This window comes from Filicampus tigris, chromosome 8 (genome assembly GCF_054856515.1).
Source record: "Filicampus tigris isolate MCC_2025a chromosome 8, RoL_Ftig_1.0, whole genome shotgun sequence".
Classification (NCBI taxonomy): Eukaryota; Metazoa; Chordata; class Actinopteri; order Syngnathiformes; family Syngnathidae; genus Filicampus; species Filicampus tigris.
Genome location: NC_141224.1, coordinates 19,786,610 through 19,801,168, shown reverse-complemented (window position 1 = coordinate 19,801,168; position 14,559 = coordinate 19,786,610). Strand labels below are relative to the sequence as shown.

Genomic DNA, 14,559 nt, shown 5'->3' with positions numbered 1-14,559 from the left:
AGAATCCAATGGCAATTTGGATGCCGTATACACTGGTCTGACACACATTAAACCACAAAGCATATTATTGCGACACAATGGTGGATGATGCACAATTAGTGTAAAATCATGTAAAGGTTTTATGCTTTGTAATGATGTACCTGTGCTCATCACAAAACCCCTCCCACATTGAAAAACAAGTCAGGGATAACAGAGTGAGAGTTGTGATGTCATGGAGCTTGTTGATGTGACAATCATGAAGCAGTCGTGGTCGTTTGTTCCTTTATGATCAAACACCTTTGACTACGATCAAATCTACATCGGATGATAAAATAGTAGTGTGCTACTTTATTTTGAACCTTTCTTTGCTCTTTGAGACATATAACAGAAAAGTAATAATGGATTTTATTGACGGAAGCATAGGTGTCTATAGACCCATCATGGTATGTTGCTCAGTTTGTGCTGGACTCTAGACATGTTTCTCTATTCATACGGCCCTTTTCCGGGTGCTAGCAACAGACTGAAAGTATAGCTGACTTAACTTTCCTACTTAAATCCTCCCGAGGCATCCTCTTGGAATTTCTATGGAAATTTTAGGCAAGCAAACTGTCATTCCGCCCACTTCAGGGAATTTTGGAAGTCATGCTCCGAAAGACCACACTACCTGCAAATAGCAAGATGTGATCCTCAAGTCCCCAACTTTGTCACTCACCAGGGTGCGTCTTGAAATTGTCCATGATTATCTCAAACACAATCAAATTAAAAAAAAAAAAAAAGACCTAATGAAGCTGATCACAATGTTTTACTCTCAATGTGAGCATGTTGAGATCAAGTAGTTCCAAGCATCAGTCCCCCTCACCATCTACTTCCTCAGAGCGCCATGAACCGGCCTCTTCTTGGGCCACAAAACACATGGATATGCAAATTCCCTTAACCGACCTAGGTCAGCCCTTATAGGAATACAGCGGAAACTTGATTTAACGGACAGAAAATAGTGTCCAGTAACAGTCCACTCAAAATGCTCCTTTGTTCGCGTGCAGTCGTTGTCAAAGTCTGTTAGTTCCACAATTGACTGCTGTTGTTTACTGGTGCTGTGGCGCAGTCAACAGACCAAAACTGGTACACATTTTTAAGCTTTGTGCCGCTGTTATCACATACTGTATATACATATACGGCACCGACTAGACCGGCAGATGTGTGTATGTGGTGGCCACGTTGGCAGGGGCAACATTACCATCAAAGGCAACGGAAAGCACGGACATTAGCTTAGCATCATCGAAGGCACGGAGCTCAGGAGGGGCGAATCTGTCTGTCCATATCTGTGACTGTCGGATGCTCATTCGTCATGTATACCTTTCTAGAACATGCTATGTTGATTTTAGGTATGCAGTATTTTTTGTCAAGCCTTTCTCTATGGCATCCCATTGTAATAGATAACTTTTGTTTGGTGCATAGGCATAAATAGTCATGAGATGTCTGTGTACCCTTCTCATCAGGGGGGAAAAAAACAACACTGCCTCTGTCCAATGCTGTTTGACCTTAAACCCTACACCCATGCATTTTCACATCCAGGTTAAAATTCATTAAAAAACAAACGAGAACCAAACAAATCATGATATCTTTTTAATCTTACTTTATAGATGTTTTTTGACACTCCCACATATAGAAATGCTCTGAACACTTGTTGGAATTTCCACGCTTATATGATGCAGGTAAGACTCACAAAACCAACATCCAAATTCTAATATGGAATAGAAAACATGTTACAAGTTATCTTTAGTACATCACCAGAGCAATGGAAGTGTTTTTTATTTATTTTTTATCATTTAGATTGGATTGCTGGTAGAACTTTTGAGACTTCAGCAGAATAACTTCATTCCATCCGATGTAACTGCTGAAGCAATGATCGAAATTCTGGTGGAAGAGACCAATAAATCTCTCCGAATAAAGTAAGTCACTAAAAAACACAAGTTACATGGCACCTGAACTCTACCCATGTTGATCTGATTCTTTTGAAAAATAAAACATTTTCCTTGCATTTGCAGGCTTTGGGAGTTTGATGTTGAAGAATGTTTTGAGGCTTATGCCAAACTGGTAAGATTACAATCTTTTAAAACATTGGTAGTTTTTAGTCAGAAACATAATGTTATGTTAATCCTACAATCTTCTTCGTGCATCTTGCTCCGATGTCAGACATTTGAGGTGAACACCAGCATGAAGATGAGAGACATTGAGTTTGAAGCAAGGAGGCTCCTGCACTCTCCTGAGATGGTCCCTCCTCAGTTAAAGTGAGTGTCTCTTGATGCACATTCATTATCAGCTCGAGTACAACAATTGTGATGTCAACATGCAGTATTTATCAAACATATTAATTTATGATTATCACCTCCAGACATCCTGGGATCATCAGCAAAGCTCAGCAGTTTGCTGGGAACTTGAAGCAGCAGGAAGCAACCCGTGCCGAGCTACTCACATTGTATGAGATAGTGATAAAGGTGCTTCCAAAAGTCCTGCAGGGCTTCTGGTTCTCTCCTCCCAAAATCCCCTTTAGCATGCCATCCCTGTACCTCAGCAAAATGGCCGTTGGGGTGACGCAGGCTGTCCTGGATTTTATCTCTCTACCATGTTCCATGCAGGTCCATATCCACTTCTCCAGCTTCATGCGAGACAATTTGGTCCTGTCTATCAAGGATAAAGTGAGTCGGGCTTTCCCTTGGGATGACCTAGCAAATAACAGTCCTAGCTTCCAACCAGAACTGCTAAAGACCATCGCACATGTCGCAGTGGAAGAAATCTGCCCGCTTTCTCCTTTCTTTACTCCTTTCTTACCTACCCCATCTTTACCATTTCCTGACCAGTCCCCAAGCACCGTTTTACCGCTGTATGATGAAGACCTGAGTGAGGTGCTCATTGAAGACACAAATTCCGTTTATTCAACTTTAGCTCTTCTCCCATCAAGTGAAGAAAATGACATTGAGCAGGAAATTACAACAAAGAAGACAACAATTGATATCATTTGTACCTGGTTGAGGGAAAAAATCTGCTGCTGCTGACTATTTGTTTGTGCTCAATGAAGAAACAAATTCTGTTGATTCAACTTAAGCTTTTCTCTTGTCAAGTGAAGAAAAATGACATTAAGAAAGGTAATACCACTAGGAAGATGACAACCAATATAGCTTGTACCTGGCTGGGGAAAAAAAAATCTGCTGCTTCCTATTTTTCGGTTGATTCCATGAATTCAAATTTATGACATTCAGGGCACTAGCTCCGTGCCCAGCACAAGTCTAGCACAAAGCGTAGTCTTAACTGTGCGCATGGGTGGATTTTTCTTTCTTTTGGTATTTTCCTAGACTAGTGCAGGTGGAAGACGACATTTGCGCCATTGAGGGAGGGAATGCAGCCGACTGCTGGCCAATCGAATCTGCTCCTCGCGGGGTCCATGGCATGTAAGATGCAGGAAATTGGTGCACAAATCTCCGCTTGCGGATGATGTAAAGTTGGCCCCTGTGGATGGGCACTTGGAAACCGCCTTGCACCCACAATCGTATGTCCGTTATGTGTATGTGCCCGTTTTTACACCGACCTCAGCCTACTTTCTGCCACCAAATTGTCAAGTACTCCAGGGTTGCGCCCGCTGCGTCCGTCGGAATGCCCAGCCAGCCACCCTCGTGGTCTGCCAATTTCCCAGACATGGTAAACTAGACTTGCCCCGGCCGAAAATAGGGCCCTCAGTAACAACGCTACAAAATGTATATGTGAGAGTTGTTTTCACTATTTCACATTTTTCATCTATTGCTCAACTGTCAGGGCTAGTAATGGGCATAGTAACATAGCATTGCTCAAATAATTGATTGATGATTATGTCTTGTAGCAATTGAGGCAAAATAGAGTGCACTACTTGGCTACAACCAGCAGTGATGTGATTTATTTTAGTCCTCAAATGGTGTTTGGCCTGAAAAGAGCCCCACGTCAACAAGCCTTATTATGCCTTGTGGTTAAGAAATTCAGATTATTTTGAGAGACATTATCTAATCCCATGAAAATATTTTCAATACAACACCTAATAAATTCATTTAGTTCATTTTTAAAAGTAAAATTTCCCTTCAGTTGGTTAAGAAAACATCAATTGCCTGCTCATTATCAAGGGTATGCCTTCTTACTAAAGTTGTGTATCATGCGTTAGATTGTATTTTTACTTGTGAAGGTGATTGAAAATCTGCCAAGATTGTTCATTGAAGCACTTGAGCAGATCGATACAAATTCTATCAGAACGAATGAATCTAAAAGTGCCACTTAAATTGATATATGATTGAATGTTTGAGGCAATACAATAGTGTCCACTTTCCGCTGTGTTGTCAGAATTTGCATTAAGAGGGAAAACACAATTTAAATAATCTCTGCCGGCTATCATTGAGGAATTAAATCCTAAATGTTGTGACCTTTTAACAGTATCTAGAAATGCAGCAGTAAAGGCGTGTTGGTGCCTACATGGGATTAGGCTGCATCGCCATGCACAACGATGGGATATACAGTGTACAATGTATAATCAGCACCATACAGAACATGAGGTAAACACTGTGCGAGGATGAGGATGATACCCGAGCACTCAATAAGAAACATTCCCACACAACCACAGATGAATCCCATTGAGTGAAGGGGATCAATAGAGAAAATATGCTGTACTCCAACACTGTAGTTATGAGTGGTTTCAAGGCTGTTGTCGAGCTTGCAAATACCTCCAAACTGTCAGTGAGAGGATAAGGTGATTATATAGAGCTGCTTTGGCTATGTCCAAAGTCAGGCCTGGGGGCCAAATGCGGCCCGCGGTCAAATCTTATCCGGCCTACAACCTCTGTCATCAAATTAATGAAGTCCTATGCTACGTTTACACCAAACGCGAATGAAGCGTTCCGAGTCGCTTGATTCGCTCGCCTTTGACCGCGGGAAATTTGAAACTTGAAATTCGCTCACAGCGGAGAGGGGATGGGCTTCGCTTGGTAGTAGACAGGCAGTTTTCAACATCACAATCAGATGGCTGACACACTGTGCTAATGCTAACAATATTGCGGTCTTGGTAATTTTTTTTTTTTTTTTTTTGGTGTCTTGGTAAAGTTCAAGAACTGTAAAAACAAAAAAAAATGCTGAGTGAACAGGACTCTGTTTGGCTGTGTGTGACTTAGTATCCCCGATGCTGACTGGCTGCCGCAGTATCCCCAATGCTGATTGGCTGCCGCAGTATCCCCGATGCTGATTGGCTGCCGCAGTATGACCGATGCTGATTGGCTGCCGTGAGGCGCAGTGGCGAAAAAAGTTGACTTGATCAATGCGCGACGAATGGGGCAAATGGACGGATTTTTGGTGCTTCGCTCCGTGTCCCACCGCCCCAAACGCATCATTCGCACCGCCTGGCGAAAAATTTTAAAATGCAAGCAGAGTTCTGGAAGAACATTCTTTGAACAGGTGAAGTCAAGCACGTCCTCTACCATATGATGGCAAGAAAAAACAATGGAGAGGGCACAGTACAGCTCATGATCTCAAGCTTAGCAAACCATCAGTAATATTTGACTGAGGCAGTGATGTCTTGGGCATGTTTGGCTGCCAGTGGCACTGGGTCTCGCTGGTGTTTATTGATGATGTGACATGGGAGAGAAGCAAACAGATGAATCCAGATGACTTCAGAGGTTGTTCAGAAACACACCGTCCAAATACAGCCAAATACAGCCAAATAGATTGAGTGGTGTTTCGAAAGACCGATGGACAATGAGCCATAGCGTATCGCTAAAGGCAATGCAGATATTGAAACAGCCAAGTAGCATCCATCCATCCATTCATTGTTTATACCGCTTATCCTGTAAAGGGTCGCGCGGAGGTGCTGGAGCCTATCCCACCTGACAATGGGCGAAAGGCAGACTACACCCCGAACTGGTCGCCAGCCAGTCGCGGGGCACACACACACACACACACACACACACACACACACACACACACACACACACACACACACACACACACACACACACACACACACACACACACAGTCGCAGAGCGGGAACCGATCCCACGCTGCCCGCACACAACTCAGGCGTGTATACCACTACACCATCAGTGACCCTGCACCTAAATGTATACAGTATATTGTTATGGGCACATGGGTGCCGTGCAAAGGCTTAAGTATCTGACAAGCACGGGCACTGTGGGTGTACTGTAAAGCGTAACATGTAATAGTGATGCGGCTCAATATTATGTCCTTTCAAATGACCCAAAACCTCTTATCCACACTTCTTATTAGCAATGACAGATCACTGAGCGCAGTTCAGAATGCTTGCTGTGACTATACACAGTGACCTTTAATACAGTATATCTTTTTACTCTCCTCTATGGCTTTGTTTGTGTCTCATGAGACTATAACTGTAATTACTTCTGTGAGGGAATTTTTGCTTTCACTGAGATCATAAAGTGTGCTTGTTTTTTTCTCTTTACACTTTCCTGTCAACTTTTTATGACATGTTTACCCTGTAGTTTATCCATTCATCCATCCATCCATTCGCAGGCATGCTGGAACCTATCCCAGCTGTCATCAGGCAGGAGGCGGGGGACACCCCGAACTGGTTGCCAGCCAATCGCAGGACACACAGAGACAAACAAACACACACACAATCACACCTAGGGGCAATTTAGAGTGTCCAATCAACCTACCATGCATGTTTTTGGAATGTGGGAGGAAACCGGATTACCCGGAGAAAACCCACGCGTGGGGTCAGTGGCTTAGGCAGAAACACTGACTTCCCTTTCTCCAACCACTTCATCCAGCAATCCGAGGGGATCCTGGGGCCTCCTTCCAGTGGAATGTGCCAAGAACACCTCACCAGGAAGGTTCTCCTGGAGGCATTCTGAACAGATGCCCAAGCCACCTCATATTGTTCCTCTTGATTCGGTGGAGCAATAGCTCTACTCTGAGGCCCTCCTGAATGACCGAGCTTCTCACCCATCTCTGAGGGAAAGACTGGACCAAGCTGCAGAGAAAACTTATTTCGGACGATTGTATCAATTATTTGTTTACTTTCCATCACGGCCCACAGTTTGTAACCTGTTAAGGTTCCGTTGGAACCAGGAAACTGGTGGATCCCACAAACGTAGACAAGGAAAAGTTGACAAACAAAAATGTATTAACAAAAGGTTACTACAGTCCAGAGTTCAACACAAATCACTGGCAGCACACCAGGAAAAATGGAATAACAAAAAAGGCTTGCAAAACAAGGCAAGGAAGAAATTAACACAAAATTACCTGCCACACGGGATCAGGAAAACTGATTGAAAACTGAAAACAATTGAAAAGAAACAACAAGAAACAACAACACATGCCGTACAAGAAAACTAAACCAAAATACTTACACTGGGAAAAACACGCGAACCAGAGAATCAAAATTTATCTTAGTCAAGAATCACACTTGGAACAATGATAGCAAGCAAGCGAGAATAATTAGACAAGAGGTCTTTGATGCTGCTGTCTTTTGAAGTCCTTGATTGGGAATGCAGAACAGGTGCGGCACCAAAAGACACGCCCACAACTCAGGAATTGAGTTTGTCTTTCAAAGTATTCTCCCCACCAACTCACAACATCCTGAGTGGAGGTCAGCAGCGCCCCGTCTCTGCTACACACAGCGTTGTAGCAGAGACACTTCCTTCTCCTAAGATGCCAGATGTTGGACCAGAATTTCCTTGAAACCATCCGGAAGTCATTTTTCATGGCCTCATCAAACTCCTCCCATACCAGAGTTTTCGACCCAGCGATCCAAAGTTTCATTCTGCTTTGCCTGCTAGTATCCATCAGCTGCATCCACACTTCCACAGGCCAAAAATGATGATGCTCTTGATTACGACCTTCCAGGTCTCACTGTGCTTTACCGACACACGAGGGATTCCCCAGCAGGAGCATCAACAGCATCCTCTCCAAGGACTCTCAAAAGGGAGGGTCTTTCTAATGTTTGGTGAATAGACACAAACAACAGACAGGACCTATTCCCCCACCCAAAGGCGGAATGAGGTTAGCCCTCTCCTCTACCTGGGTGAACACCAATGCATAGGCACCGAGCCATGCCATTGCCTAATTTTGGTGGGAATCAGCCCATCTGAGGCAACAATAAACCCCACTTGTGAGTGGGTCGGTTGGAGCCTATTCCAGCTGACCTTTTCCATTTTTTTCCATGTACAAAAAAAGGCATATTTCTCTCTAATATTGTAAACAAATCTGTCAAAATCCTTGTTGGTGAGCACTTTGCCGACATCAAAAAAACTCATCAAGATGTTGATGAGTCTTAAATGGAGTTACAATCTTGGTCACAGAAGGATTTAAAGCCGTAAGTCAAGGTACCGCTGTATTTGCTGTCATAAATGCACGACTGGCAATACCAAATGCTCTTGAGTGATAATGGCACTCAGGCTGTAGATTTCCCACCCTGTTCTTTTAATTGTGGCCATTGCATCTTAACAAATGAGGTTGTCTGATCCCTCTGCTTGCACTTACTGTTTTATGACAATGCTGTGATATACTTACTGACGCCTGTTTGCCCCACTGTCTATGTGTATACTACCTGGCCAGTGGTGACTCCTTCTCTTGAAAGAGCTGTTGTCCTCTCATCACCGTCATGTTGAAAGTGGAGGGAGGTGGGTGGTGCAGTGGGAGAGCTACGTGTTGCTGCGCAGCAACAGATAGAAAAGAGATGTTGGAGAGAGAGAGAGAGAAAGAGAGAGAGCAAGAGCGAGGGGGAGGAATAGAGCGAGCCAGAGAGAGGAATCCCCCTGTTCAAACAAAAGCAGTTGTCAGGGCGTGTGTCGCCTGTTCCTGCGCTCATAGCCCAGACTTACCCGTGGCTGTGATGCTGCAAACACAGCGGACTATATTCTTGCATATTTGAGAAAGGAGTGTCAGTTATTTTTGTATGGCTGCATCTTCACATTTGGCATCACTCCCCTTGGAGGAGTTCATCCCAATCAACGTGACTGAGACGCGCCTGCAGTTTTCCAGGAGATATATGGCAATTTGTGTGTTCTAGGGCAGACAACTTGGCCACAAATTGCCAGGATGCAATCAATGGAAACATCTGCGGGGATTTGGTGACCTGGTTGCAGTAAGTTCTTTGTTTGCATGTCTGCTTCTAATTCATGTGAAAACGTTTGAGGGGAACACGTGGTTGCACCATAAATAGACGCCAGTTAATTAAAAAGCACAAGGCTGCAAATAGTTCACCTACAACAATGTTTCTATTAAGGCTTTTTTCTTTGATTTTACATTTTATGTCTGTGTGTGTGTGTGTGTGCGTGCGCTCAGATATGACAGGTCAGGCCCTGAGGGAACCTGGCGGCAGGGCTCCTGCGGAGGACAATGCCGCCATCCGCATCAACGTGGGTGGCTTCAAGAAGCGTCTCCACACAGACACGCTGTCTAGGTTTCCAGAGACACGGCTGGCGCGTCTTCTCCAATGCCGGTCCAAGGAGTCCATACTAGAGCTGTGCGACGACTACGATGACGCAGAAAAGGAGTTTTACTTCGACAGGAATCCCGCACTTTTCCCCTACGTGTTGAATTTTTACAACACGGGCCGGCTGCATGTCATGGCGGAGCTGTGCATCTTCTCTTTCAGCCAGGAGATCGAGTACTGGGGCATCAACGAGTTCTTTCTCGACTCCTGCTGCAGTGGAGCCTACCACTGTCGGAAAATGGACCAGGACCGGGAGGAGTGGGAGGACAGAAGCGACGAAGGAAGCACCACGTCGTCATTCGACGAGCTGTTGGAGTTTTACAACGATGCCTCTAAATTTGACAAGCAGCCGCTCGGGAGCACCCGCAGGCGCGTTTGGTTGATGCTGGACAACCCAGGCTACTCGGTGGCCAGCCGCGTCATCAGCGTCTTCTCCATTCTGGTGGTGCTCGGCTCCATTGCCACTATGTGCATGAACAGCATGAGCGAGTTCAGCCTGTTGGACGCCCAGGGTCAGTCCACTGAGGACCCCCGCTTTGAAATTGTGGAACACTTGGGCATCGCTTGGTTCACGCTGGAGCTGGTGGCCAGGTTCACGGTGGCCCCGGACTTTGCGCACTTCTTCGAGCTCCCGTTGAACCTGATCGACTTGGTGTCCATACTTCCCTTTTACTTGACGCTCGTCATCAACCTGGTGGTGGAGAGCAGCCCGGCGCTGGCCAACCTGGGCCGCGTTGCTCAAGTGTTGAGGCTCATGAGGATTTTCCGCATCCTGAAGCTGGCGCGCCACTCGACCGGGCTGCGCTCCCTGGGGGCTACCTTGAGAAACAGCTACAAAGAAGTTGGACTGCTGCTTCTCTATCTCGCAGTTGGGGTGTCTTTCTTCTCTGTCATGGCGTACACGGTTGAGAAGGAAGACAGCGAGGACCTGTCCACCATTCCGGCGTGCTGGTGGTGGGCCACGGTCAGCATGACCACTGTGGGCTACGGGGACGTGGTGCCCTTGTCTATAGCGGGCAAGCTGACAGCCTCGGCCTGCATCCTGGCGGGGATCTTAGTAGTAGTGCTTCCGATCACACTCATTTTCAATAAATTCTCCCTGTTTTACAAGAGACAAAAACAGCTGGAGATCGCAATGCGAAGCTGCGACTTCGATGAAGGCATAAAAGAGGTGCCCTCAGTCAACCTGAGGAACTACTATGCGCACAAAGTCAAGTCTCTTATGGCCAGCTTGTCAAATATGAGTCGGAGTTCACCCAGTGAGCATAGTCTGAATGAGTCAATACACTGAGGGTGGGCCTTTGGGTGCCTGTGTGAGGGGCTGGCGCCAAAGCCCTATTAACTTCCATCATGTGGGACACAGCGGTTGAGGGAAATTTGAAACACTTTCAATGGGAAGTTGGATGCGTTTTGAAATTATAATCAGAATTAATAGGAATGAACTGGAAATTTGAGATAATAAAAAATCATGCAATTTTAACAAAAAGAACATTTTGTTTTAGATGTTTTATTTATCAGTCTTTTATAGGGAATTGCTTTGTTTCCGCAGCCCAAATGCAAAAAACAAAAACTAAAATGAAGGCAGCGTAGTGATTTAGAGGTAAGCAGATCTGCCCCAGAGGTCTGAGGTTCTGGGTTCTAATCTGGGCTTCAGTCTTTCTGTGTGGGGTTTGCATATTTTCTGTGTGCTTGTGTGGCTGTTCTCTGGGTACTCCAGCTTCCATATTTCAAAAACATGCACGGCAGCGCAGGTAAAATGAAAAATCTAAATTGTCCGTAGGTATGAATATGAATATCAATTGTCATTTGGCGCGGCACGGTGGTCGACTGGTTAGCACATCCGCCTCACAGTTCAGAGGTCGTGGGTTCGATCCCAGCTCCGGCCTCCCTGTGTGGAGTTTGCATGTTCTCCCCGTGCCTGCGTGGGTTTTCTCCGGGTACTCCGGTTTCCTCCCACATTCCAAAAACATGCATGGTAAGTTGATTGGATACTCTAAATTGCCCCTAGGTGTGATTGTGAGTGCGGATGTTTGTCTCTGTGTGCCCTGGAATTGGCTGGCAACCAGTTCAGGGTGTCCCCTGCCTACTGCCCAAAGACAGCTGGGATAGGCTCCAGCACGCCCCGCGACCCTTGTGAGGAGAAGCGGTACAGATAATGGATGAATTGTCATTTGGCAACACAGTATGTGCCTTGTGATTGGCTGGCGATCATCTATTGTAGCGCACAGCCAGCTGGGATGCGTTCAACATCAGCAGTGACTTAAAGGAGGAAAAGTGATGTATACAGTGAAACAAATGCATTTCAAACAATCATTTGGAACACTTTGTCTTAGATCTTTTATTTATCAATCCGTTGCAGGAAATCAAATTAGAAGTGTAAAGTAAAATATTTAAATCATTTATATACATGTAAGTGTAAGTGATGACTGAAAACATCTATAATTGTGCAACATCGGACCAAGGTGTACAAGTGTGCAATGATAAAAAAAAAGATGTAGGTATTATATAGATGCATTGTCACCTTCCGGAAACAAGTCATGTTTATTTATTTTTTCCAGAAAACACACGTAAACCAAGCACTGAGTATTTTTTGAATTATTTCATTTCAGGGTTAGAATTGCATGATCTGTTTTAAGTGAGGATGAAAGAGGTGACCAGCAACATGATTGCATGATTTAGGTTTTTATCAAAAAATGAGGAAGGATAGTATTTTAGGAAGGCGATGATATCCATACATATACAGTATACTGTATTGTTATAAATATAGACACTCTAATTAGATACATGCTTTTTTTCCCCCCTCATAAGCATGAATAGAATAACATACCTTTTAAGCGGCTTTCATTCATTAAAATTACATTATTTGTATGAATAAGAAAAACAACAACAAATATATATTCATGCTGAATAAACTGAACCCTGATACCCTAATTTCCAGTTTATTCTCGTGATTATTTTCAAAATGCCCAAATATTTCCATGGAAAGTATCCAACTTTCAATTTTGTAACCCTGCCTACGCCTCCCTGTAGCTCCGTGCAATAATCTTTGTGTCAGTTCTCAATGGAAATAACAGCAAATGTAGTGGAGTCAGAATAAATCGTTCCATCGTGCATAAACAGTATTTGACAAAAACATTAAATGAAAAAGACACAATGCTGTGGTCGTTTTTGGTCTCATACAATATATGTAGTTCAGCCTCCGCCTATTTGTTGTTAAATCTGAAGTAAGCTTTAAAAGGTGTGATTTTTAGGACGTTTCTAATGTGAAATTGTGGTTTTGCAACATTGTTGCTTCAGATGTGTGTGTCATGCAAAGTGAATTAAACAAGAAATACATTTAAGAGTTTTTCCATTTTTCTTCATCAAGATTGTTTTACTCTTTCCTTTTCATGTACATTCATGTAGTTTTTGATAATAGAATGGATATTTGTAATGACTGACATATCTAAAACAATTTGACAAGGAACAGTAACAATTTGCAACTGACATTTCATCAATGAGACAATTGGGTTATTTTCTACTGAGCCGTATAATTGTGACGTGTTGAAAACTTTCTGACGTAAAGCATTTATTGATGTACAGTACCCTATCTTGGAACGGCATACACTTGCAAACTTTAATAACATATAACATTCACTATTAAATAGGCCTTTTTTGCAATAAAAATGTGTCAAATATAAGCTTCACTTTAATTGAAATGAACATGTTTTTTGTTATTTATACACCAATTCAATAACAATAATAATAATAATAATAATAATAATAATGTTTTAAGATCAAATTAATACCCAGTTTTGAGTGACACTATCAAATAGTTGTGAATTTAATTTTAATTCATTGATGATGTTTTTAGTTTGCATCAGTCTGCAACTGCAATGTATCCTATTCAGACAAGTTTCAAGTCCCACTTGTGGAGTCAAATTAGGCAACACAAAAAAATTGCAACTCTTGGATTGTGAATTATCAAAATACAATATTTAGTTTCAAACCTTAAAACCAGTCAAAATTACTTAAAGCCAGGTATCACAATTAAAATGAATGAACTGCAGATAGGAATGTTGGCAACAACATTAGTTCAATGCAAAAGGTTTGAACAACTGATCCGACATGAACAAGATGAGCATCTAAAATGCATTAACTGTCATTGTATAGTTGCATCTACTCAATATATGTACTTAATAGTTCATTTAGCGGAAGAGGGATGGCACTACAAACGGCTAGGGGGTGCCATTGCCCTATCAGAAATCTGTGTTGCCCCAGTTAATATGCTCCAGCATTTTATTTGATATTCTAAAATATATTTAGGAATTCTTTTCTCAGCCCTTCTATGTATCGTTCAAGCCTCCCTATAATCCCCAGAGTGAAAAAATTCCTGGAGCCGTGCCTGTAGCTGAATGAGCAAAATGCTCTGGACCAGTTGCAAATAATTCATACTGGATACAGAGGAAACTAATGAAGGTTTGAGTTTGAATCTTAGTTCAGACATTGACAGGTTGTTTGAATAATGTTAGGTTAAAAGTCAGTTCAGGCACATAGTATACAGTATAGCTTCACGATAGAAATAATGAGTGGTTAAAAGATAAGATTTTGAAGATGATATTAAGGTAGTTGCATAAAATAATCTGTTGGTACACAGAGGACCACTAGTAAACTGATTGGACGTAAACTGACCACTCGTAAACTGAAGCTGATTGGACTTTCTTGCAGCTGGAACAGGCTCGATTCCCCATTAGTGGTTCGGGAAATGGACAATGTCTTCGCAATGTCATCCAAATATAAGTGTATGTAGGTCACTAGGACTCCTGAGGAGGAAGATGGAAATGTCTCTGCCCTCCCTTCTTCCCTTTGGTGTGTCTGCACTCTGCACTATTATCCTCTGACTCTGGTGACAGTTAAGAGGAGAGCTTCCTTCTTGTTTGACAGTTGACACAAAGCTAAAGCAGGCTCCACACATACAAGCAGAGCTGCGCACTTGACCCTTTTTTGCCGGTCCCTCCACCCTTGACCTGGGTACCCTTCCGGCCGCGACCCCCCGCCCTTATTCCTAAAAATGATTAGCCCTCGCCCCGTTCCGTCCTCCCCCCCCCACAAAAAAAAGTGT

General features: G+C 43.4%; 2 protein-coding genes across 2 annotated transcripts; both read left to right on the top strand.

Moving 5' to 3' along the window:
- Positions 1-377: 377 nt before the first annotated feature.
- On the top strand, positions 378-3,032 carry LOC147144007 (uncharacterized). The gene is made up of 6 exons (XM_086037797.1): positions 378-422; positions 1,620-1,691; positions 1,810-1,928; positions 2,025-2,073; positions 2,173-2,267; positions 2,372-3,032. The coding sequence occupies exons 1-6, from the start codon at positions 378-380 to the stop codon at positions 3,030-3,032; spliced, it is 1,041 nt and encodes a 346-aa protein (XP_085893923.1).
- Positions 3,033-8,776: 5,744 nt separating this feature from the next.
- On the top strand, positions 8,777-12,771 carry kcns2 (potassium voltage-gated channel modifier subfamily S member 2). The gene is made up of 2 exons (XM_086038005.1): positions 8,777-9,107; positions 9,308-12,771. Exon 2 carries the CDS (start codon positions 9,310-9,312, stop codon positions 10,747-10,749), a length of 1,440 nt encoding a protein of 479 aa, XP_085894131.1. The 5' UTR covers positions 8,777-9,107; positions 9,308-9,309; the 3' UTR covers positions 10,750-12,771.
- The last annotated feature ends 1,788 nt before the right edge of the window (positions 12,772-14,559 follow it).

Coding starts and splice junctions, on each gene's coding strand:
- LOC147144007 (XM_086037797.1), top strand. CDS start 378: ATGGATTTTATTGACGGAAGCATAGGTGTCTATAGACCCATCATG. Junction 423..1,619: donor GTGTCTATAGACCCATCATG/GTATGTTGCTCA, acceptor CTTACTTTATAG/ATGTTTTTTGACACTCCCAC. Junction 2,074..2,172: donor TTGAGGCTTATGCCAAACTG/GTAAGATTACAA, acceptor CTCCGATGTCAG/ACATTTGAGGTGAACACCAG.
- kcns2 (XM_086038005.1), top strand. CDS start 9,310: ATGACAGGTCAGGCCCTGAGGGAACCTGGCGGCAGGGCTCCTGCGGAG.